The sequence below is a fragment of the Gopherus evgoodei genome, chromosome 2 (genome assembly GCF_007399415.2).
Source record: "Gopherus evgoodei ecotype Sinaloan lineage chromosome 2, rGopEvg1_v1.p, whole genome shotgun sequence".
NCBI lineage: Eukaryota > Metazoa > Chordata > Testudines > Testudinidae > Gopherus > Gopherus evgoodei.
The window spans coordinates 21,224,973-21,251,342 of record NC_044323.1 but is presented as its reverse complement, the minus strand read 5'-3'; the positions used below and the strand labels follow the sequence as shown (position 1 = coordinate 21,251,342).

Here is a 26,370-nt window from a genome sequence, read left to right as displayed (position 1 = left end):
ATAAAGTCATGTAGTGCATGTAGGGCCCAGTCTAAAGCCCATTGAAGTCAATGGACAGACTCCAATGATTTCAATGGCTGTTAGATCAGGCTCTTATTTACAGCCCTGCACTTTATTCTAATTTACTAGGAGTAGGCAAAACATTAAATTCAACCTACAGAGTCTTGGCCTTGGAAGACTGAGAGAAAGTGCTCATCAGAAGATAATATCTATACAGAACTTTGGAGAATTCTTCTCTAGGAAATAAAAAATTAAAAAATCCCACATATTTTAGAATAGTCCATAGCATTAAGTAATACAAATAAATCTCGTAGTGTCACTCATCGAAATGTAGTGTTGTAGGGTGCTAAAAAAAGGAGAATAAGAGAAATCTTAAGTCCCATCAGTTCTTGACATGAAGTCATACAGATGGTGTCTGCTGTAACCACGCTCTCTCATAGGAAGGCCAGACTGGTCTGACAGTGAATTTCCCTATAATGACTTGTAGTCATTCTCTCTCATACAAGCCCCCAATGCACATATTCTGACTAATCATGGTTCATGAGCCTCTGAATTTCAGAAATCAGTTTCTACTTAGTTTTAAGTTTATAAAAGTACAACTGATGCTGTGCCTGGATGATGGGGGAAGGCAAAGAATGTAGAATCAGTGCAATTTATTCTGAAATGAGAATATGCAAACATGGAAGAAAGTTAGGGTAAGCAATACAGACTAAACATGACATAAATTTGATATACTTGGCACCAACCATTTACATTATTCCTAAACAAATACCTCCCTGTCAAGACCAAAACTAAAAAGAATGTATATAATCTCTCTTGATCGGATGGTGCATCTCAAAGGGTCACTAACGTTTTAGGAAATACAAGAATTGCATGATAACTCAAGTGGTGGTCATGAAGGGCACCAAATGAGCCTGATTATCTTTCATCAACCAGGAAGGGCAGTGGTCAGATTCACAAGCGGGGGAAAGTGAGGCACAGAAGTGAAGTGACATGCCCAAGGTCACTTATCAGGCTAGTGACAGAGTGGGGAACGGAACCTTAAACATTAGTTTGATATCTAAATGGCCAATAATGCAGTCACATGACCACAACACAACATTTTGAGTGAATGTAGTTCTTACCAATCTAAGGCTTTTGAGTGTACAAAAGTCTCATCTGATCTTGTTCAGAGACTTTCAGTAGCCCAGTATACTAAACAGAAAAACTTTAAAATGTTACCAGATACAGAGTTTAAAAGGTGCAGTGGTTTGTTTGGTTTTTGTGCTGGCAATAAGAATGAGTTTAGCTGCTCACTGAAGAAGGTGTATGGATCACTACTTTAATGGTTAGTGAGGATATTCATTAATTTATTAATTGTATTATTTGTAGCATACAAGAGCAGATATTTTAGTAACAGAGAAACTTTTGGTAAAGGACCACTATAATGACTGTAACATCCTGGTTTTCTTTTCTTTACTTTCTGGTACCATCTTTTTCCATTCTCACTTGTACTTTCAATATAACGCAATTTACTTCCCTGGTATTCCCAACCTTGGAGCTTTCATTTTCTTGTGCCAAGAATGTAACATGCACACATCCTCTTTGAATTGCATAATACACATGACAGGAGCATTTAGCCCTTAATATTATTTCTATTTTAATAACCATCTATACGGATGGTAGTAACAGAGGTAAGGATTTAAAAAAAATATGCAATATAAAATATAGCTTTGAATTTATTAACTTTTACGTCCCTTTTTAATTTGTTTGAATTTATTTCCAAGAAAATGGAGGACTAATAATACTTGCTTGAGCCAGTTTCCTCCTCTGTATAAAATAATTTACACAACGGTGCAATCCTGAGATCCCATGATCTTAATAAACCAAGACATAAAGATGTGCTACAGCATATTATGACTATATCACAACAGAGTTCACAGCTTCTTACTTTTTAACAGAGAAACATTATATTTCCTGTAAGAGCAGAGTAATAGGTCTGCGTTGTTAAAAGACCAGAGATAATCTGCATAGTTTTCTGGTCTATAGGAAGTTTATACTCAACTGACAGTTCACTGAAGTCACTATTTCTTAAAAGCGTGGTGTTAATGTATCTTAAATGAATGTTATCTAGAATACAGGACATGACAATAACTCTAGGTGTACATGTAATAAAACCCGACTTAGTCACTGAAAACATTAAGGAAATACACACTTATTACAACAATTGAGACCCATCCATTAGCAGTAAATACTGGACCAATTTGGTGAATTAAAAAGACAGGATTTTATGATTTCTCACTGATAAATTAATGCTGTATTCAGCAAAGAGTCCTGTAGCACCTTATAGACTAACAGATGTACTGGAGCATAAGCTTTTGTGGGTGAATACATCCGACGAAGTAGGTATTCACCTATGAAAGCTCATGCTCCAATACATCTGTTTGTCTATAAGGTGCCACAGGATTCTTTGCTGCTTTTACAGATCCAGACTAACACGGCTACCCCCTGATACTTGCTATATTCAGTTTCATCTTGAAGCCAACCACTTGAGTAATAAGTTCTCAGAGGTGACAAACATATTTCTTTTAAGAATAACTACTTTTCATTTGTTTGAAAGAAAATGTCCAAATTCAAGATCTAATCCTTGCTGAAACTGCTGGATCGCTCTTAAAAATATGGGCTAGGTAGTCACCATAACAACAGGAATACATTTCATAAAATTGCTAGTGTTTTTAGTACAGACTAAATATTATTGTAGGAATTTAAATATTTTTATAGCATGGGCCTGATTGTGCTGGTTGCACAGTACTCTGAATCATAAGGAAAGTTGCCCTAGAACCTCCTGCTGGCTGTTACTTATAGAGCACCATCTGTGCACAGGGTGTTTTACAAGAAGTGTAGAAAACAAGGTTCTTGGCCTGAGCTGCTTACAGTTGAACTCAGCGGAACAGGAAACACCCAACAAACTTCCCCTGTAAGGCCTGATAACATTGTCTGTGATAAGATCAGCGTGGGAGAGTTTGTGAAAGAAGTGGATTTCAAAAGGGAGGAGAGAGGTCTCCAAGCAGGATTCTCAAACTAGAGAGAGATATACCTATTTGTCAACTGGGCCCAATCCTGTAGGCATGCTCTAAGCAGGTCTAAGATCTGATACCTGTGAGATCCCACACTGGAGGACAGGATACAGGCTGCCAATGGAGGTGGAGGGGAGAGCAGTACTGCACCCACATCAAAGACAGCCAGGGGCACAGGGAAACATAGGGCAACAGTGATGGTTTCAGCTCCTTGAGCATGGGCTAGCTGAGCATCTGATCTGGCTTAGGGGGGCCTAACTCGAGGAAGAGTTTTGCAGCAGAGAATCCTGAGTGGAAGGAGGTGCCTATCTCTGCCCAGTCGACCAGGTGTACTAGCTCAGCTCTCTTAGGTTGGCGTTTCATTCCTGGCTAGTTTAGTTAGCTCCCTGCTCAGCTTCCCCTTCTTTTAGGCACATGACTCTCCCTAGGAGCCTGGGCACCTTGCTTGGGGCTAGCGGTTCTACTAGGAGACTGGCCATCGGGGATTAGGTGCTGCAAAGCTAAGTGGAGCAACACCTACATACCTTTGTAGATCTGGGCTCCTGTGCCCACAGAATCCCACTGAGTCAGTGGGACTCCACAGAAGTGTAAGGGTGTTATGCAAAAGGGTGTGTATTTGTAGGACTGGGGCCCTATGAAGTACAATAAAAGGAATAATCTATTTTATACCATTGAAAGTCCAGGATTTCAGTTTAAAATGAAAGTTTATCATCAGTCCTTGGTCCTTTAATTGGGGAAGCTTCCTAAGATCATTCCTGTTCCACTGGGACCTTTACTAATTTCCATGGCCATGTTTTCTCTGGTGCCTCGGTGGGGGAGGGGTTGGGACCCCTCTGCATCTCCACTGGTTCCCGATTCAAGTTTTCTATAATGTGCTTCCCGTGTTCGTAACTCATGAGGGGTTCTCTACACCAAACAAACAAGCAAAACTACTTTGTGAGAGAGGATGATCAGAGTAAAGGAAGAGAACGGCTCAGGTGGCCTGTCTCTTAGGCAGGCTTTCTGGGGCCAGCCCTTTGGGACTTGGTTATCAGCTGGCTGACTGTCTTTAATTAGGCTCTACTTGCACCCCCTTCTCTTGGGGCATCCTGCTTTACAGCTAGTTTATGATGTTTCAGGAGCAGTAAGGTCTGTGAGCATCTCTTTCTTGGCAGATCACTCTCTGAGGTGTAGTGGTCTGCTTTCTGTTCACCACAACCCAACCCACCCTTGGCGGGTTTTATCTCTTTAAGATTCCCTCCCCTTCTCTTTCCAGTTAGAGCAAACCTAACAGGTGCACCTCATTGGCGCTGAAGGAGCTCAGAAAAGCTTACTAGTCTCCTCTCCCACAAAGTGAGAGTGTACCCCTTCACACACTCCAATGTTTTACTGCTACTTTAAAAACAAACTAACTCAATACTAAAATGTCAGGAGTTCTACAAAAGTGTCAAGACAGTCCACTTCTATGCACTGTCTAGTACAAAAATAAAAGTAGGCATCTATTTCCGTTGTAGTATCTATTGTACCATTTGGAAATTAGGAGAATGGTGGTGTTTGATTAGTTGTTGAAGTAGTGTGTTGGAATTGGGCCATGCTCTTTAGATAACTAGCCAATGTTCCCTCATACAGCTGCTAACAGGGACTGATGCCATTTGCTTGGAATGTCCTTAAGATCTATTTGCTAAATGTAGGTAATTTGTTTCCCTCAATTTTTAACTTCAAGAATATCTATTATACCACATTTGCAAGATACTTCATTTCATTTAACATTTAATTTAGATTTGCCCAAATGCATGCTGTGCTTGCAAAATGATTTAGACGTTGTTCTGCTAATTTTGACATAAACCAGGATCACTAAAATTACCTCTTTTTAATGCTGTTCTTCTGGAAAAATTACACCTTCCTAATGTTATTCCCTCATCACTGTGTTCTAGCAATTTTTAAATGGTGTAAAACAACAATTTTTCTACCAGATGAGTTTTTGCAATATTTCTGTTTAACTCTGTATAATTTTCAACAAGTGCTGAATCCAAATGAAGAATCTTGTACAAATGGAAGTTTAGACACATACAAAATGTTGTAAGCGGCGTACTTTTACTTTTTGAAATATGAGGTCAGAATCTCAACTGGCATAGATGAATTGAAATAAATGGAGCTAGGCTAACTTACAGTGGCAGAGAGTCTATCCTAGTATCTTAAATATGATATTCTTAAAATATTGTGAATTTGTGCACCTTAGTAACACAGGCCCCAGAATGTGTATGCACATAAATGCATGTGCCTAACTTTGAAAATTAGTTCCATAAGATACAACATCCTGCACTGATGTTAAAAAACGACCAGTTAATTCCATCTGATAACAAGAAATGGTTTATTAATTTGTTTCTCATAAATCACATCTGCAGTATTAATACCTTATAGTGCGTTAGTGGAAAATAATTTGAGACAAATACAATTTCATTGTAGGCATCAAAAGAAGTAGCAGATTAATTCTGACATTTTGGCATTACTCTTATGAATTTTTTATTTCTGATAGCATTGCATGTATTAATCTTTAGACGGTAAATTAAGGGACAATGATGATTGGTCAGTGGTGCATCCCCTTTGTGCTGCTTTTGATTTGTAGAAGTGGCTTTTAGGCTTTTAAGGAGGAATTTGAAAAGAGAGAGGAAGAGCTGTTGGGCCCCAGTTTACCAAAGCATTTAAACATGTGCACTTGGAGTCAGTGGGACTTAAGCGCTTTCTTTTGTCTGTTGCTGAGCAAGGCTGGACTACTGAATCAGGACTATGGAGCAGAAGTTGCGGAAGACTGTTCCAAGTCTAACCCATGCTTACAAAATGTGGCTCTCACTTTCTCTTGTGGCTGAACCACATTGAGGCTTACGAACCTACAAATGGAGCAGGGTTATTTGGTTGAGGAAGTTGATGTTTGAAGATCAAGAAGTTCCACATTTGATTTCCCCATTAGAGACGACTTCTTTAGGGGTGTTGTATTACATGAGTGTAAGGGAATAAGCATGTTTAACATTTGCACAGGAATTCTGTAGCTGGTAGCCAGACTAAAAATTGTTAGAAAATTATGCAGTTTTTATTCTTTTAACTATTTAAAGCGATGCCACATTATTACACATTTGTTTGCACATATCACTAGTGGTTTATGAATATATATTTTTCTTCATAGATTAATTTCTACGTACTAGTGAGGACAATCTACACCCTTGGACATAGTGCATCTCTGATTGCTCTAACGACAGGAAGTATAATTCTTTGCCTTTTCAGGTAAGTATCTCACATGAACAAAAATAAGCAAGAAAATAGGAAGATTTTTAAATTTTTAAATCCTTGTCTGTTTTATGATTATTCAGATGTTTATAAAATTGATGATTTTTAAACTTTGAAGAATTGAATAACAAATAATAGTTGCATTGGTAACCTGAATTTATGTTTGCACCACTCATATCAGATGATTCCAAAGAACTTTAGACATTCATACATAGTACAACCTACATGCACAAGATTAGATGAAATCTAAACCATTTAAGGTTTTATTGATCAAAATCAACACCTTGAATTGTACCTGAAAATAAATAGAAAGCAGTCAGCACCAACCAAGTGGGCAGCCATGTTCTGGTGAAGCTTCTGGATGGTCTCCAAGTGTGTTCTAATATAGAGTATCTTCAATAATCATTCCTGAAAGTCACAAAGGTGGTGAGATATTGAAGAGAAATGCCATAGTAACAACGCTTTCGTTAAATGGCCATTGACACTACTAGAGATTCTGGAAGTAACCCGCAATTCAGATTGGTTCACAGAATAAAGAGGGGCAGGAATATATTATGGGGACAGATAGTTTCAAATGCCTGCCTAAGAGTTTCACCTCCTCCTGCCTACTAGCATCACCTTTATCTTCTTCAAACTAAGCTTCAATCAACTTTCTTTCATCCATGCCCCAGTCTCCACCAGGTACTGAAACCTAAGAAAAGGCATCATCCAGCTTCAGCAAAAAAGAGACTTTGAGCTGCATGTTATCTGCAGCATGGTGGTGCCATATCCCCAACCCTGTCACAATCTACCACAAGAACAACATCTTTTGGGGTCTTTCTGCAAAGAACAAACAGAGCAATTTCAGGAGTAATCTCCTCTATCCTAGTTAAGGTCTGCAAGCAAATCAACACCACCTTGTAATCAGCACTGTCAAGGGCTATTAATGCATGTGAAGGACTCTAGCATAGACTTCTGACTTACGTCCATCACTAGAAGGTAGAAAATAAGGAATCCAGAGGACATCAGTGCAAGCCTTATCACAGACTTCTCAAAACTGTCACCCAAAAAAGGCAGGTCAAAGAGAGGGTGATAGTTTCCCATGCAGGGAACAAATAAATGCTTATTTGAGGAAAGCTAGTCCCCTGGGAGACAGTGTCTGTCACCAGCAATGGAAATGGGCACAAACTTCTATGTGTGTGTGTGTGCATGCAGGCACTCTTCATTCACACAGTATTGACAAAATGGGGCATTGTATACATTGGGATCGTTCTTTGGGAAGTGGGGATATTTTTAGAATTTCAATCCCTCTCCCTTCTACCAAATTAATGCATCCTCAATGATAAATCACACTTGGGAATATTGGTTTGAGAATCTGTAAATGACCCAAATCCCTTTAAAAACCTATATCTTGTGAGGGAGTGATCCAAGGATAGGTAGTGAACGGCTCCATTTCCCATTCTCCAGGATCAGAATAGCTGAAAACACCTTTGTTAGCTATTTATATTTATATTGAAGAGGCAGTTGTTGTCTGGAAGGATCCCAAGGTGCTTTACAGAAAGTACCAATGTACTGTATATAAAGATCCACGGAAATACATCCATCTTTGGGGTGGAGCCATCCAGCCTATACAATAGTATTTAAGAGGAGGAGTAAAGAATAACTTCTTCAAATGAAATTCCTGGGAGGAATTTCAGGCAATTACACTAGTGAGTTAAAAATTAAAAGTTACTAAAGCAACCAAAAAAACAAAATTCTAACTTCATCCAACAGGATTAAAATTTGAATTTTTGATGTTAGTAATACATACGATTTTTTTTAAACTGTGCATTGATGCACACAACTGTATCAATGGAATTGGATGTGCTCTCCTCAAAATATACAGCATTTATCCATGTACACCATTATTTTATGAAACAAAGTTCTGGGGTGGAAGGAGTTCAATTTAACTGTTGATGCTTTATGTACATTTGACAAATATATAAAATCTCTCATTTAGTTGGCTCTGTTTGCTTTCACTTTCTAGTCTTGCACATATTGAGGAATTATGAATAGCAGTACTGACACAACTTCAGTGCTTTCTGGTCTTTATTTAATGTCCTGGCCACTATTCATGACTAGTCATGCTAAAATTAGGGCAATTAGATAAGAGAAGGAAATTTTGCTTCACACAGTTGCAAGGTTCTCTTGTACACTTTTTATTAAAATTGAAACTTCTTTCATGTACTCGCAGAGTTGGGAATAAATTTGACCCTTGTTTTCAGTCAGCGCAGAGACCTAATCTGGATTCTGACTACTTTTTTCCCACTAAAGGGCAGATTCTGAAGTATTTTACAGGGAAGGAATTATGACCCTGGCATATCTCTTTGATAGATGTTTTTTAATCCTAAATTGCCAGCCAGAGACACTGAGCTTCCTAAACCCTCTTGCTATTCAAAATTGTCACCGTTTTTCAAATGTCAAGACTTTTTCATCCCAGGTGACACTTTGTATGAACATTATGATTAGAATTGGTTGAACATTTTCTGACAGTGTTTTTCATCAGAAAATGCTGATTTGTCAAAATAAAAATGCTCCACAGGAATATTTCAATTTTGATGAGAGAAAATATCAAAATGACCTTATTGGAACAAAACATTTCAACTTTTCATTTCAAAACTACTTTTCATTTTGAAATAATAATAATACCTCATTCTGATGCAGCATTTTTCAGCAATTGATTTCAAAGCACTTTACAATTGAGATTAATATCATTGCCCCATTTTACAGATGTGGAAACTGAGGCACAGGGAAGCGAAAAGACACAAGGTTGCCCAGCAGACCGGTGTCAGAGGTGAGAATAGAATCTACATCCCCCAGTCCAATGCTCTGCCCGTTATGCCACACTGCCTCTTACACAATTTTTAAACAGTTAAAATCAAAATGAAACATTTCAACTGACCCAAAACAAAATGTTTTTAAAAATTTCATTTTGTGGTAATATCAACATTTGCTATTTCTGCTATGTATAAAACTTTTTGTATGTCTGACTTTGCTTCTATTTGCATATAAGCAGATTTCTACACATGCAAAAATCTAGCAACTATCACTATAGTAAGGGCCCTGAGCGCCTATCATTTTCACTGAGCTGCAAGAGTACTGCATCTCTCAGGAGCACCTAGCTCCTGGCAGGATTAGACTTTTATTCTTTCAAATCCAGCATGAGAGAGAAACATGTTGTTCCTATTAAATTATCCAAGGAAAATAAATAGATGTCCATTCTTCCCTGGAATGTGCCCTTGGGTTTCATAGGAATGTATTAAGCTGTGTACCGTAATAGCGATGGACCCTCAGCTGCTTTTGGATGTCTCAGGCCCTGCATCAACAAAGCTCTTAGGCATATGTACAGCCATTGAAGTCAATGGAAATTGAGCAAGTGTTTAAAGTTAATCATGGGATTATGTCCTTTGCTAAATAGACCAAAAATTCATTTTGCATCTCTGCCACGCTAGAAGGTTGTGACTTCTTCTCTCAGATGCAGAGCTGACCACAATTACCCATGCTTTTGTCACCTCCTGAATGGGTTATTTGATGCTCTTTGCAGAAGTCTGTGCCGGAAGACCACTCAGAAGCTGCAGGCAGCACAGAATGCAGTAACCTGCCATAAAATTCTACTCTGTCTGCATTCCTTCAGTAACAGCCATATTCTCTGAGCTGTACTAGTTTCCAGCTGCAGTTCAAGGTGTTGCTTTTTACTTGACATTGGCCTGCTAAACCCAGGGTTGTGAGTTCAATCCTTGGGGGGCCATTTAGGGAACTGGGGTAAAAATCTGTCTGAGGATTGGTTCTGCTTTGAGCATGGGGTTGGACTAGATGACCTCCTGAGGGCCCTTCCAATCCTGATATTCTATGATACTGTAGCTCTATGATACTGATAAAATCCTGAGTGGTTTGGTTCCTGTCTACCTTATAGATTCCCTCTCTCCTCTGCTGTTTAATGAGATCAGCTAGGATAAACATTGCATTAAAAGACAATGTGTTGGAGGAAGGGTGTTTCAGGTGATAGGTTCTTGCCTCCGGAATCTACTTCCCACTAGAGTTTGTTGATTTTCCTGGCACACTGAAAACCTCATCTGTTTCCCAAGCTTTCACAGAGCAAGTGGATTAAAGCGTAGAGGTTTTAAGTCCTGATGGACTGGAGGGAAGGGCAGTCCAATTTATATTTTTGTAGGTACACTATTTCTAAATTGTTTGTACATGCACCTGCATCCCATGATTGCACACTTTATGAATCAAAATACTGGAATTAAAGATAGAAAAACTCAACAAGAATACATTAGGAAGAGGTATTTCAGAAACTTAGCCAGAAGAACTAGGCTTTTAACTGGTAATCTAGAAGACAAAGGCTAGAGCACCCAAAAATAGAAAATGAAAATCACCTTTATTATATACTCTTCATGGTAATATGTGGAGAAAATGGCAGCAGGGCCTTTTAATCTGTGACATTGAAAAGGTGTCAAAGTTGCCTTAATTGTATTCACTGGTCAGAATTTTTTTTTTAAACCTTGAAAGGGTCATACCTAGGGGTCACACACAAAGAAAGGGCAGGTACTCACTACAGGTTCATTTCACTAAGAAACAGTTGAAAACTAATCAAAAGACTGTCTGACAGCCTTTCCATCCTAGAAACTTAAATGCTTTTTTTTTTAAATCTCTTCTTTAATGTAGAAAACTTCACTGCACACGGAACTACATCCATCTGAACTTGTTCCTGTCTTTCATTCTAAGAGCAATCTCTGTTTTAGTCAAGGATGATATTCTTTATTCCAATTCCAACACAGCTCACTGTTCAGAGGATCAGTCGTCATGGGTAATGAAGCTCTTTTTGCCTTTTAACCCTCTCCACCTCTGCATCCCTTATGAATTTTTGGGAACACTAAGTTATCAGTGGAGGGAACTGTGAGAGAACTAGTGGCAGATAGAATTGGGATGCAACTGCAGGAGAAGAAAGGGAGTGGAAGAGCTGGGAGTTGACCTAATGCAGCTTTGCATATTCAGGCAGGTAGCAGAAGAATTTCAGCTATCAAAAAACAGAAGCAGCCGTGGCCCGGGATAAATATGACAGTGAGGAGGTGGGGTAAGTCAGGGTAGAGGTTAGAAGTGGAAGATACATCAGCTGGGAAATGGGGAAGGTTAGATGTTCTGAGAACATCGGAGTTGGAGGAGGAGCATTAAGGAAGGGAGAGCAATGAGAGACTGAGTGGGTATTTGTAGGAGAGAAAGAGGGCTTTAGCAACCGAACCATGTGCCCAGTAGGTGATGAAGGGCTGTCATCTGCATTCTTGGCAAACCATATGGCACAGTAGGGATAAGCCATTAACACAGTATGCGGGGTTGCAAAATCTCAGAGGTTGAGAAGGTTGAACCGTTAAATGGTACACCTTTACCCTGATATAACGCGACCTGATATAACATGAATTCGCATATAACGCAGTAATGCAGTGCTTGTGGGGGGGGGCTGCGCACTCCAGCGGATCAAAGCAAGTTCAATATAACGCAGTTTCACCTATAATACGGTAAGATTTACCGTGAGGACAGCGTTATATCGAGGTAGATGTGTATATCACATACCATTGTACAGAGCAGTGGCTTTCAAAGGTCAGGTCACGACCCAGTATTGGGTCACAGAATGCAAGGCACTGGGTCACCTTGCTCAGCACCCAGAGACCCTGGGGGCCGGCCAGTAAAAACAAGTAGTCCCTACCTGTTCTGACACCATGCTGCACCCCGGAAGCAGCCAGCAGCAGGTCCAGCTCATAGGCAGGGGGACCATGGGGCATGACCAATGAGAGCTGGACGGGGCGGTGCCTGCAAGCGAGAGCCACATGCAGCTGCTTGCACGCTTCTGCCTGGGAGCCAGATCCGCTGTTCGCTGCTTCTGGGGCGCAGCACAGTCCGCAGTGCCAGGACAGGCAGGAAGCCTGCCTCTGCACCCCAACTGCGTCGCTGACTGGAAGCCACCAGAGGTAAGTCCGTGCCCCAACCTCACACCCCAATCCCCCTTCCCCAGCCCTGAGCCATCCCAAACCCAGATCCCATTCCTGCACCCCAACCCTCTCATCTCCAGCCCCACCCCAAGCCCAGAACCCTGACCTCGTCCCATACCCAACCCATCTCCAGCCCCACCTCAAGCCCCAGCCCAGAGCCCCCTCCCACACACTGAACCCCTCATTCCTGGCCCTACCTCGCAGTCCTCACCCCCGCACTCCAACCCTCTGCCCCAGCTCCATTGTGTCGTGAGCATCAACAATTTTCTTTAACTGGGTCACCAGAAAAAAAAAGTTTGTAAGCCACCGGTATAGAGTATCCCCATCTCCTTGGTTTGGAGCAGAACTGCTGCAAAATAAATCTGCAGACACTGCTGAAGACCCCTGAGAATTTAATTTACAATGCTTTTCCCCTGCCCATTGTGGCTAAATTTAGAGTATAGAAAAAAACTGAAGAAAAATGCAGTGCAATATTTTTGTATTGATAAAGGTACATTCTTCCATGGTGCAAAGCTTTTCCAAGTGACTCTTAAGCTATATGTACACGATCTGTCAACCGAAACACTCTCACTAAAGAAATACTTAATACTGGCACTGTAAAATCATTGTAAACAGGTCACTTGAATTGACATCTCAGGGAGTCAAGAGTGCTCAAAACCTTGCAGAAATAGGCTCTTGGCCCAGATCATGCCTGTAGGCACCCAAGTTGTTTCTGTTTTTGTCCTGCAGTGACTCTTGGTTGCAGCTGGATATTCTTGCAGTTGGACTGGTCCAGATCAATGTGCTGTTCCCTAATTTCTGTTGCATTTTTGTTGAGATGATCTGATGTTGCTTGGAATAGCTGCTGCTTCTTACACTATTTGAACCCTGGTTTAGTTACGTAACGGCTTGGAGAGTTTGACTCTCAGATCGTGTTTATGCATTCCACAGAGCTGTTTGTGCTCTTGGCACAGCTCTTTTAAAATGAACCGTTTATAAAGAATTGGAAGAAGTTCTAAAACTGAATAACTTTTTTACACAATTTGGCTGGCTGGTGGCATCTTTTCATTGGCTGGGAGCTGCCTCAGCTACAGACCTAACTTCAAGAGGGAGGGTAAAAGAGGCCGAAGAGGAGTAAACGAACAGAAAGTGTATCATGACTTTGAGTCAAGATAAACTCTTCTGACCCGAATGCCATGCTGAGCATTAAGCATCAAACCACATTTTAATTTACATTTTAAAAAGTTACATTTTCTCCTGTGTGAAATCTTCTGTATGCTTCCTTGTACCATCAGATATCTCTTAGAACGGTATATTCTGAAAAACACCACACCGACTATAAGTTACAGAGATCATAATGGAGTGATGCATTCTGGTTGTCTTTAACAAGTCGGGAACACTGGAGAATTTCACAGTGGGGGGGCGGAATTTTGATGGTACAGTCACATTTTTATTTTCTAAATACCCTTACATCTTGACCAGTGGGACTGCATTCAGTACCTAATTCTGGATTTTTCACTTTGACCTTTGAAAATTCATGCAGCCAATTTTTTGTTATTTTTCTAACAAATTAAAACCTCTAGGAAACTTAGGAAAACTTATAAAGTTATATGTGTTTATTATCTTAATTGATGGTCTTTCATATCTGCCTTTTTTAATGTTCATGTCATGATGATTTCAAGGTTTCTGAGTAAATTGGCTGCAAGGAAGCTATAGAAATAAAGTTTTGGCTAACTACATTCCTTTGTATAAGCATTCTTTATACTTTAAATGCATCACCTTATTTCTAGGGGCCATTGAAAAAGAAATTTTCTATATATTGTACGTGAGCAATTGACATAAAAGAGAGATAAGGGAACATAATATGTAGAGAGCTTGGGTCTGTAGAAGAATGTTTGTAACAAAATATTACTGCATTTTCTTTGCAAGAAGTTTAATCTTTGTTTGTTTGTAACACTTCAGGTTGGCTGCAAGGCTAGTTTGGTATTTTTCCAATATTGTGTTATGGCAAACTTTTACTGGCTCTTAGTTGAAGGACTTTACCTCCACATCCTCCTTGTGGTAATATTCTCTCCTAACAGACATTTCACAGCCTATCTTCTGATTGGCTGGGGTGAGTACTTAAATATATACATATTTTATTCTTATTTTCAGCTATGGATGGGTCAGGCTCAGTGTTTCCCACTGAGATAACATTATCTCCTATTAGACAGCTACCATCCCTGGGCCTGATTCCACAGGCTAAGACAGCCCCTTTATTCTGTTCCACAATGCAGATCTAGCCACCAAGAAATTGTTCTGCCATAAAAGGATGTAGAGCTGGCGCAAAGGCTCCATGCCACTCCCTCACAGGCCACTGCACAGTGACTATGTAGAGGGCTTGGCCAGGAAAAAGTGGATATGTGCAGAACACTTCTGTTTTCTCAAATATTCCCACAGACCTGAATGCCCCCTGGAAACTATCGGCAACTGGGCACAAGTTAAGGCAGCCTTGAGGTTATCCTAATCAGTATCAGTGGCTGGTTGACCTCAGAATAAGAGAAGTGCAGAGCCACCATTTTCCTTCCCTCTCACATGCCCAGTTCCTGTGTCTGAAAGGAGCTCGGATTCAGTGATGAATCAGGCCCCACATGTTCATTGTATTGTTTAAAAGTCAGGAGTGACTTTAATGCCTTCAGTGCGAATGCGGGGTTAGACGCACTTACTTATGCTTCATTATACAGGAAGACACTATGAACGCTATCCTTCGCATTGCTGCCAATTCACCTTAGACACTTGCCAGAGAAATGGCTCTGTCTTTGCTGGGCATCTCTGGAACTGCAAAGAGTGCCAAACACTGTGATGATGTGATGTGTGTGGGTACGATATAAGATGAGGCCGCTAAATTCATTTTCACAGTTATGTAAAATGGGATTTGAATTCAACTCTCCGACAGTGAAAGTTGGACCCAGTAACTCTTTGTGCCAGCCAGTCCCTTATTCTGTATCTTTAATATACTTTCCAACATATTATAAATATTATTGTTCATTTTTACACGCTAATTCCTTCCATACCCAAGAGCCAAAGGGAGGTTTTATAGATGTGAAGCCATTAGAAAGTGATCATAACAATATACTTGGGTGTAGCTGGGAAATGGGAGTGAACCAATGTATGTGAATGCCTATTTATAAAATGATTTGCATGTCAAATTTCACTTCTAATATTTATCTTCATTTAGACCAGGGATGTGTAACATTTATATCCCCAAGGGTCACACTCAGGAGGTTGAGGAGTGCACACCCTTTGTGTGTTCTGTAAGAAATAAATGCACTCACCTGTAATCATTCCTTTTGCTTGTCTTCACTGGAAGATGGATAGGAATTGTTTGCACTCTGCTGCTGGTCCCCCCCCTGCAGCTACAGCTACACTTTATTATTCCATGTGCTGCATTTTGCCTCATGCCAGACCTTGTATATTCTAGTAGTAGACAGTTACAAGAGGGGTAAGGGGTTTCAGTTCATAGATTTTTACAATCATTTGCTATAACAAACTATAATTTCTTAGGAATTCCTACAGTATTCATCATCTTGTGGACAGTGACAAGGATCTTTTTAGAGGACACTGGGTAAGTAGCTAGGAGGATGTAAACTTTATGCTTCAAACTTGAACTACAGCAGGTCTTCCCCTGGGATTGCATGGCTTGCACAGGGATAATTTGCTGTTTTGAAGGAGGTAAATAGCAGAGGACTGCAGTATCTCAGAGGTGCCAGTCGAGTGACAGGTGTTCAGAAGTTATTCAACATGCAGTTTTATAGATGCATCCAATCTGAAAGTTCTGACTGGGATGAAGTTAAATAGTTTATAGCCAAATACTGCCCTCTGTGGTGCATATATAGTTCCTGTTGATTTCAGTGAGAGCTGTCTGCATCCAAAGCCAGTATTTGACTTTTAGAGAAGCAGATGGCACCACTAATGGTGCCATCTTGCAAAGTACTAAGCACTCTCGACTCCTACTAGTATCCCTAGTAGTGGTGGGTGCAGAGCACCTCATAGGATTAGGCTCTAGATGACATAGAAACTCTTGTCTGTGGCATCTGCAATAGTTGGTACAGATGATGGGTTATTCCTCACTTCTCAGGGAACCTATCTGTAATACCTCTAAAAAAATAAACTGAAAGTGATGCCGTTCTTAAACTGATACCTTGCTATAGTCATCACAGTTGGAAACATACAAACTATTAAATCTTTCTCCTATTTAAGGTTTATCACTTGGAGCTTCTATTTTCTCAGAAGTTTTAAGCTCTGCTTCTTCAGACGTGCTGAATACATACTAAAGTCAATAGGAGCTGTGGGCACTGAGAATGACTGACTGTAAAGTCAGATGGTCAGTGAAGGGTAAAATGGCTTGGGGTAGAAAGCTGTGAACAAATTATTTAAAGGGGAAAATAAAAGTCCAATTTTTCAGATGAAGTTCCAGGCTTATTCTTCATATTTCCCAAACCAGTTCCACTCATCTGTAACCCAAATAGTCCAGCAGTAAATTATATCCTTTTAATTGTATCCATCAGTTATGTCAGATCATTCTGCTGCCCCAGATACTGTAGCTCTTATTGGAAAAGTGTCATGACATAAAGAGTGAAATTAAACTTGAGAGCCCCTCTGGGGTATCTGCCTGGGTTTCTTCTAACACTGTTCTGTTTTAATTGATTTGAATGTGCACATTAAAACCCAGTGAAAATAAAAATAAAAGCAGGAGAATATCAAATTCTATTGCTTAGAATTCACAAGACCAGGCTATTTTTGTTTTGACATGTAAATCCAAAACACTTGTCTTCACATACCTCGCTTGCCAAATAAAATTAGTATTAACATAATTTTCCCTTTTACTCTCTTTATAGCTGCTGGGATACAAATGATCACAGTGGTCCTTGGTGGGTTATACGATTACCAATTTTAATTTCTATTATAGTAAGTAAACTACATTTTGCAATATGAATTATATATCAGTTTGCAGCCTTGTGCAGTGAATATACACATTATTCTTTACAACTAGCTAGAGACAGGCAAAAACTCCATTTTAATTAAATAAATTACTTTATAGGAGAGATTTTAAACAGATACCCAGGTCATTTAAACTCATTGCCTTTAAAATTTAGCTGCCTCCTGTTAAATGACTGGTTGATTTTGTTTGGTTGTTTTGTTTTGTTTTAAACTCTCACCAGCTCAAGAACATTGGGGGAAGAAAACATCAAGTTAAACCTTTTACGTGGATTATAGATTTACTTTAGTTTATAAATATTAATACAGCAGGAAAGAATGACAGCTGTGTATATCTTTCCTAAACTAGCAGCCTAGAATTACATACATTAGACATGAAACATTTACACAGAAGGACATTTTTAGCATGCTACACAGGGATTGTGCTCCATAGAGTTCATTAGTGTTAACTGAAGACGTGCAGTTAAATTCTTGTTCGTTGTGTTGAAGATGTACCCATTAGTATGCATAACAATAGCTATACCTCCAATGCTAAATACAAACACTACTGCAAACATGCATTTTGTACAAATTAGCTGTAGCCTTCAGTGTCTCATTTGGTGATATTTTGCGGCTTCTGAATTATAGTGTTCATTAAGGGTCTAATTCAGCAAAGCACTTAAGAATGTCCTTAACTTTAAGTGCATGCCTAAGTGAGGTGCTAAATCAGGGCCTAAACAGGCAGTCTACTCACTGAATGATCTATGTGTCAATCCAAAGGACCTTATTCCTCCTTCATCAGAGTGAGTTCTACATTGTTTAAACAAGACAGGGCAAAAGGAGGTTCTTGGGTGAATTTGCATGAAATGAGGATTCACTAACATGAATGTTTTGCTACATAATGGGATGGACACTCAGCAGATGTACAGCATGAAGGGAAGCAAAAGTCCCAAAGGAGTTGGAGAAGTAAGGAGAATACACTGGATGATAAAACAAAATAAACCATACAAAATATTTCAAAAGTGCAAATTAAAGCTCCTACTGACTTTTCATTTAAACAACTATTCTGTATGCAGCTAGGGTTGCCCACTTTCTAATCACATGAAACCAAACACCCCTGCCTCAACCCTTCTCCAAGGCCCCACCCCCCACTCACTCCATCCCCCCTCGCTGCTGGGGCAGAGGGTTGAGGTGGAGAGGTTCAGTGACACTTACCACAGCTCCCAGGAAGCGGCCGCTGGATCCTGAAGTCCCTAGGAGACCTCGCTGTGCACTGACCGGAGCTGCCAGGATCCCTTTTGGACCAGGCGTTCCCATCGAAAACTGGACACCTGGCAACCCTATATGCAGCTGAGCTTTCATGGGTCACTGGTGTCCCAGAAAATAATGCTTCAAGCTGATCTTTGAAAAGTCCTAGAACTTGCAATATCTGAAGACAGCAGTTATCCGAGTGCATATTGACAGACTTGTTGGTGCTCTAGAAGGAGTCCTGGAAAGGCTGGGGAGCCTACTTGATGGAGGAAAGGATGCTTAATTAAACTCTTATGAATCTTAAGCTGACCAAATCTTAATTTGATTCTAGAGTTACACCGAGGTACAAAACAGCCCTCTGTTTTTCTACATCAGTTATTGAATTGATATAGTAATAAAGTATGGAAATGTCCATGTACATGGACTGTATGGGCTCAGGTCGTGCACTCATTTGGGATTGGCTGTCTTTTTCCAGATCTGTTTTCTCTCATGAGCAGCATGCTTTCAGGGGTGAGAACAACAAAACAGAGCCTAGTGCTTCTGCTACTTAAGCTGTAAATAAAATCACACTCCTGTCGGATTAAGTGATCCCCCACCTGTTAATTCTGAATCACAGTTTTGTATCTGTGGTGTTAATTTGTGAAAACAGTTCACAGTGGATTTGAGCCATTTGCAGAGAACTGAACTGCACTGCTGAAAGACGTAGGAATGGACATTCAATCCCCCAGTGCTACAGATGAGTTAAGGTGCGATAGTCACTTTGGTCTAGATTGTCTTTGCACCTAATGTTTGATAAGAGGCAGAGCCTACCTGTGCCAGTACAGGAAGAGCCCTGGGTAGCTGTCGGAGTTTCAAATCCTGTCCTGTTTTCCCCTTCCTTTCTCAAAGGGGGAAGTTAATTGTTATAGGCCTTTACATGATTCAACTTGTTCAGCTCTGTGGGGCCAGATCAAGGCTCTATCTCCTCTCCACTGCACCCACCTGTCATTAGGGGAATAGCAGCTCTGTGCAGCCTTCTCTGCTCCCTGTGCTGGATTCTTAATCCAGGTAAGCTCTGTGTGACTTTATGTACCCTGTGCAGTTATATAAGAGCAGGTTAAAATCTGGCCATTTATTATTAGTTAGGTAACACTGCAAGTACACCTCTACTCCAATATAACACGGTCCTCGGGAGCCAAAAATCTCACCGCCTTATAGGTGAGACCATGTTATATCGGGTTTGATCTGGTACTGCATACTGGCAAGAGCCGGTACACTGTGCCGGACTGGACCAGCTTCCTCTACAGCTTCCCCTGCGGTGATTTAAAGGGCTCAGGGCTCCAGTCGCTGCGGGGAGCCCCGGGCCCTTTAAATCACCGTCAGCACTCTGGCTGTGGGGCTCAGGTGAGGATTTAAAGGGCCCGTGGCTCCCCACAGTGACTGGAGCCTCTGGCCCTTTAAATCCAGGCTCGGGCAGGGATTTAAAGGGCCCAGGGCTCCACACAAATTCAGATATAATGCTGTAAAGCAGCAGGGCTCAGGTGATGCTTTAAAGGTCCCAGGGCTCCCTGCTGCTTTGCCGCGTTATATCCGAATTCCTGTTATATCGGGTCGCGCTATCGGCGTAGAGGTGTATACACATACCCTAATTTTCAAACTCAGGTGCCTGATGTTAAGCACCCAGAAGAACTGGCCACAGTATCCACAATTCCCAATGAAATCTAAAGGTGATGCCTGTGTTCAGCACCTGTTAAAGTGAGGCCATGTTTCTCTAGATGCCTAAATATAACTTCCGGCAAACAAGTTTGAAGTTTGAAACTTGTTTTCCAGAATTGAAGTCGCAGAAGCACTAGGCTCTGCTTGTTGTCACCTCTTAAAGCATGCTGCTCATGGAGCTTTGCAAAACATGCTGTATAAGAAAACAAAGTCCTGCTGCCCCAAAGAGCGTGCAGTCTGCCTCAAATACATGTGATACATGAGACAACCGTGAGAACCAAGACATTATGGACAAGTTGTCAGTAAGGAGATTAAGGTAGGAAGTCTGTGAAATAAGTTGTTTTTGAGGAAGGCTTTCCTGGAGCAAAAGGAAAGCAAGTGGAATATTTGAAAAGGGAAGCTGTTCTGTATTCACCATATGAAATAGCATGTACGTGGGCCCAAAGTGGAGTGTGAGAGGTGGAGCAAGAAGGGGTTTTTGATGAAGTGGGAGCAGAGACAGAGGCAAAATGAGAGTTGTGTGACGATCTAAATGGGAAGATAAGAGTATAAATGTATTTTGAAAGGAAAGGCAAATCAAGTGAAGCGACTCAAGCAAGGATTTACCTCTAATAGGTATAACAAACCAACCTTCGCTCAGTATTCCCCTTTTTGGCATTAGTTTCTATGTTACTTCCAATTATTTTATCTGGTTTAGGGGATTGCTCTAAAATAGCATTCTCAAACTGAATTCTTCAGGGTCAGTCCTCACAGTCAATTCAGCATGTCAGAGGCCTTCCTCTGGTCTTTCCTCTGAACATTTTTGGCCTGAGAAATGTTCCTTGGCAGCCTTCCATGCATCATGCTGTGCACATTTCAGAGCCTCTCTGATTTCTTTAATTGGAGATGTACTATACCAAACAGTTCATTTGGAGTACCACCCATGTTCTCCATTTGGCAAATGCCACCACAGTGATCCTTTTCCTTCCCCTCTCCCATACATACTGCTCTCATTTGTGTGTCTTTTCAGGTGGACACAAGTCTGAATTAATAGGCTTTCAAAAACCAGAAGTAGTCATGTATCATATCAAAATAAGAGAGTTGTGTCCCTCGTGTTGTGACATGTTAAAACTTCTGTAAAGGATTAAATAACAAGAAGGAGGTAACAAAAAGACATTTTAAGTGATACATGTACTCACAATGTAATTGGCTCAAAAGTTACTGTCAATTTAAGGCAGCCAAAATGATAAGATCACTGATCTGGTGTCATTCCACTACCTTCCTATCTTCCTACTTTGTCATTTACCTCCCCTGCTGTACCCATCCCTGACACTGCCCTACATTTATATTATTGACTTAATTTGCTATCCTTAGCAGTTCATTCAACATTGTGTATCATCTGCTTTCTGTATAAAGAAATTCCACCACAAAGAATATTATAGAACTAAATCTACAATACTAAACAAAAAATCTCCTCAAGTGTGAACGTACACTGTCATTTGCTTCTAATCTTGTTATCTAAACATATTGAAACTATATGAGACTTTAAACTAAATATATATTTTTAAGATTAATTCGGATAAATTGGAGTCTTTAACAACTGTCCTAAGTGATCATTTGAATTATAATCTCATATGCTACCTAAAGTATTTCTAGGATACATAGCACAATGATATCTAAATGCCTGATCTCTTTTGGCTGGATTTAATGCTCCAGTAGGTCTATCTTTTGAAGTGATACTCACATCATGCAAACAAAGATACTTGGTTAACGTTAGCCATACACAATGCTTATAAAATATCACTAAAGACCAACAGAAAAAATTGACTAGCCTCAAAAGAGATCTAGATACAAACACTTGAAAATATAGTTCACCCAAATATAGTGCTCCAGGATATGCCCTTTGGCTCAGAAAGCCAATTATTTTATTTGATTTTAAAAAAAGGACCACAGTTTTTAATGTTTTTTGATTGATAATAGTTTGTATTACAAGAGAAATTAGGGACCTCAGCTGAGACCAGGGCCCCATTTTGACAGGGCACTGTACAAATACACAGCAAGAAACAGTCCCTGTACCAATTATCTAAATAAACACAGGCAAAAGGAGAGGGGAAACAGAGATGAAGTGATTTGCCTATGGTCACCCAGGAGGTCAGTAGAAAAGCCAGGAATAGAATCTCTCTGCCACCACAGTGTCTTAACCATTAGACCATATTGACTTTAACATACATACTTATAAAATGTATATCCCTGACCTTTGTACTGTGCTTCATTACACAAACCTGTGGACCCAATGGCAACAGTGAGAAGGCCTCATTCTGCTGAACTAACAGTGACTTCACTGGGAATTCTGCATATGGACAGGCTGCATATTTATCCTCTTTGTTTCTTTTACTTCCGTGAGGTCCCCTTCTAATTTACTCTTTTACAAAAAAATTTAGACCTAATTTTCCTGACTTTTTTTTTATATAATTGGGATCCTGTGTCCTGTCACTTTCTTCCACCATCCCTTCTTTAGCCCTAGCATTTCCTTTAACAGTAAAAGGCACAGAATGACATGCAATTATTATAATCATTTATTATTTATTTGCACTTAAAAATGATACTGAGCATTTCATAGAAGACACCAAAAGTCATGGTGCCTCAAAGAGCTTTCAGTCAAAATGTTAGACTGAACAACCAGGGGCAGAGCTAGGGTGGGGAGAGACTAGGGCTACATCCATGCCAAGATGCAGGTTCTGTTTAGATGTGTGCACAGATTGGTGATTATGTTGATTATTTTGTTTGTTTTTTAAATATGAAAAATAAGATATTGGTCCCTGGCTCAATACCAGAATGTTTTCCTCTTGTATTTAATGCTTCTGCATCCGTGATCTGAGTTAGCTCACTTTACTGCTGTTAAGCACTAAGAAAAAGGTTATATGGATGTAGGATGTTATACCTCACCTAACATTTACATGTCACTGTTCATGTTCGAAGTATTTTATAGACCATGTTACACAATCCAACACCATCTTACATGCCTGGCACTAAGGCATCTGTTCTGTAGATTGGGAACTGAGGCAGAGGGGTTGAGGACTTGCCAAAGACCACAGAAGATGTTATGGGAGATGGGATTCAGATGCAGCAATTTCTGATTTCCAGACCTGAGTTCAAGCCCACCCCTGGGTCAGATTATGCTTCTTTCTATCCAATTACTTCAGTTCCCCATCTGTAAAATGTGGATAATAGCACTTGCCTCTGTCACAGGGGAGTCGTGAGGGTAAATACATTAAAGATTGTGAGGTTTACACTTACTATGGTAATGCAGGGGCCATATCAGTACCTTAGATAGATATGAAAAGGCCCTTTTCATCATTGATTTATGAATACGTCACCTCTACAACAGCTTCCCTTCCATGACTCCAGACAGGGGAGTTAAGGGCCAAGTGTGGGAAAGAGTTATAAATAGGGTGTGCATTATCCCTTCAGCATCCAGTGGTAAATCCAGCAAAGGGTTTAATATAACGTTAGGCTGTACTGAGACTTGACCAAAGCCCCATGCTTGAGAACATTCCCTTTAATGGGATTGCTGGTGGAAAGGGATTTTGTCAGCTTTTAAGTATCTCAGAGGATGATTCCATAGTGGTATTTACAGTCATGCAGAGGTCTGTTGGATGTGACAAACTGTCAGTGAGGCAGGAAAGTGGCAGTAGATCTGAGAGAGGGCAAGTTAACATGTTCTGGCAGCAAGCACTCCAGGCTCACTAATGAACTGACTAGTCTGGCTTGTTTACCTCTTACCAGCACACTGCATACTAAAGTGAGGAGCTTGAAGTCACTTACGTATATAATTTCTTTTGCAGGTGAATTTTATACTTTTCATTAGTATTATAAGAATTTTACTGCAAAAGTTAAGATCACCCGATGTCGGAGGCAATGATCAGTCACAATACAAGTGAGTAATGTGTTTTAGAAACTTCATACAATATGTGAAAGTAATCTATTTAAAGATTTCATCTGTTGGAGCAGACTGCCAGCAACCATCCAGTGTTGTGATGCTATGATAACTATTCGATACAATGGGACCCATTTTCAAATGGATGGATAGCTGGGGATAGAACCCTGATTCAGCAAAGCTTGTAAACACATTGAAATCAACAATGTTATGAGATTTAAGCATATGCTGAAAGTTAAGCATGGGTTTAAGTGTTTTGCTGAACAAAGGTCTTTAACAAGGTTAGTATTTATTATTGCTACTACTACTATTAATTATAATTTATTAGTGCTATAGGCTCCAATACAGAATCAGGGCCCCATTGTTCTAAGCTCTATACATATAATAAAAAGACAGACTCTGCCAAAAAAAGCCCAGATCCCAATGTAGATGCTCACTTGAGAACAAAAAATGGCATGTTGATGCCTAAGTCTAATTTGAGCTCTGAAAACCCCAAGCATCTAGTCACACACAATAAGCCTTTTAATAGGGCTCCTTGTTAATTACCTGTACACTTCACCAAAACAAGCTGTTGCTGTACATATTTAAAAAGCGAAAGAAACTTTCTGACAATGCCAAAATGAAAAATACCCAATAAAACCTGTGTATATTTTCTGTAACCAGAGTGACATGTTTGGCACCTTACTGTTGCATCATAATTCTTTTAAAAATATGGAAATGTGCATTGTAAAAATTCTCCTGTAGTTTCCACAAGTCATTTAAGAATCCAGCCATATTCTACAAAAATTTTCAACAAACCTCCTAGGGTTCATCCCTTAAGTCACATGAGGGGATGGATGTGCGCTTTTCACCTGATGTTGTTTGAACTGTCTTTAGTTTGTGGGAACTATATACCAGCCTGTCCATTTAAGCCTCACACTTGGTTTTACTTGCTCTGTACTGATTTCAATAGGATGTGACAAGTCTCACAAAAATAATGTAGTGAATAAGATATTGTAATGTCTAGGCATTCTGGAGTATTAGGCTTGTGGTGTAGTGCTTATTTTTACACCCCGACCCAGGGGCAGCTATACTGTTCAGCAGAGTATAGGGGGAGGGATAGCTCAGTGGTTTGAGCATTGGCCTGCTAAAGCCAGGCTTGTGAGTTCAGTCCTCAAGGGGCCCATTTAGGGAAGTGGGGTAGAAATCTGTCTGGGGATTGGTCCTGCTTTGAGCAGTAGATTGGACTAGATGACTGAGGTCCCTTTCAACCATGATATTTTGGGGCAGAGGAGGGGCTTTAGGATAGCAGTTTAAACATGCTGCCACATCTGTGCTGGGTGTTCCATTGAAGTGATCTGCTTTTCCTCCTTGCTCCCATTGTAGCCCCTAATGTAGCTGGCTTCAGGAGCAACTCACTTATGGATCCATATATATGATGATACCTTGCTTCCCTGTTTTGGTAATTGAGTGGTTAGGGATTGTGATGTCTCAAGACAAAGAAACCCGCCAGTAGAGATTGTAGCAGGTTGGGCTGGGGATACCTGAGCTTTCTGTGAAGGTGGCATGTTTGCTGTCTCAGCCAGTGGACCACAGGGCCACCCAGAGGGGGGGGCAAGTGGGGCAATTTGCCCCAGGCCCCACAGGGGCCCCCACAAGAATTTTTCAGGGCCCCTGTTGTGGGGTCCTTCACTAGTTCTGGGGACCCTGGAAAACTCTTGCAGGGCCCGGGCCCCCAGAGCTTCTTCCGCTCCAGGTCTTCAGCGGTAATTCGGCAGTGGGGGGGTCCTTCCGCACTGGGACCTGCCACCGAAGTGCCCCAAAGACCCGCAGCAGGGGGTCCTTCAGCCCTAGGACCCACCGCCGAAGAGCTGGGTCTTCGGCAGTAATTCGATGGCGGGGGGGCCCCGCTTCAGGTCTTCGGGGCACTTCGGCACCAGGTCCTGGAGCGGAAAGACCCCCCACCACCGAATTACCGCCGAAGCAGGGGCTCCACGCCACCAAGGACCCCAGGCCTCCTGAATCCTTTGAGCTGCCCTGGTGGACCATGCTGAATGGCCAGCTCAATCCATGGACCACCCGACTTGAGATTTTGGGGTCTCCTATTTATCATTCAGAAAACTGAACAGACTGTGGGCAGGACATCTGTGCAGTCACCTCTTCTTGCAAGAGCTATTCTTCCCTCCCGCCCCATCTTCATTTTTATACTTCTGTTCAGTCCCATGTGCTCTGTTTTGCTCCAAGTATCCTCCATAGGGCATCTCAGTGTCTT

The 26,370-nt window shown here is 40.8% G+C and overlaps 1 protein-coding gene across 1 annotated transcript in view; it reads left to right on the top strand.

Annotated features, from left to right (window-relative positions):
• The window catches only part of VIPR2 (vasoactive intestinal peptide receptor 2), a 104,229-nt gene that overhangs the window by 70,435 nt on the left and 7,424 nt on the right, over window positions 1-26,370 (top strand). Inside the window, exons 5-10 of the mRNA XM_030550120.1 lie at window positions 6,217-6,314; window positions 11,004-11,145; window positions 14,264-14,414; window positions 15,845-15,905; window positions 17,179-17,248; window positions 24,028-24,119. Of these exons, the coding sequence (XP_030405980.1) occupies window positions 6,217-6,314; window positions 11,004-11,145; window positions 14,264-14,414; window positions 15,845-15,905; window positions 17,179-17,248; window positions 24,028-24,119 (614 nt within the window). The remainder of the gene's footprint in view (window positions 1-6,216; window positions 6,315-11,003; window positions 11,146-14,263; window positions 14,415-15,844; window positions 15,906-17,178; window positions 17,249-24,027; window positions 24,120-26,370) is intronic.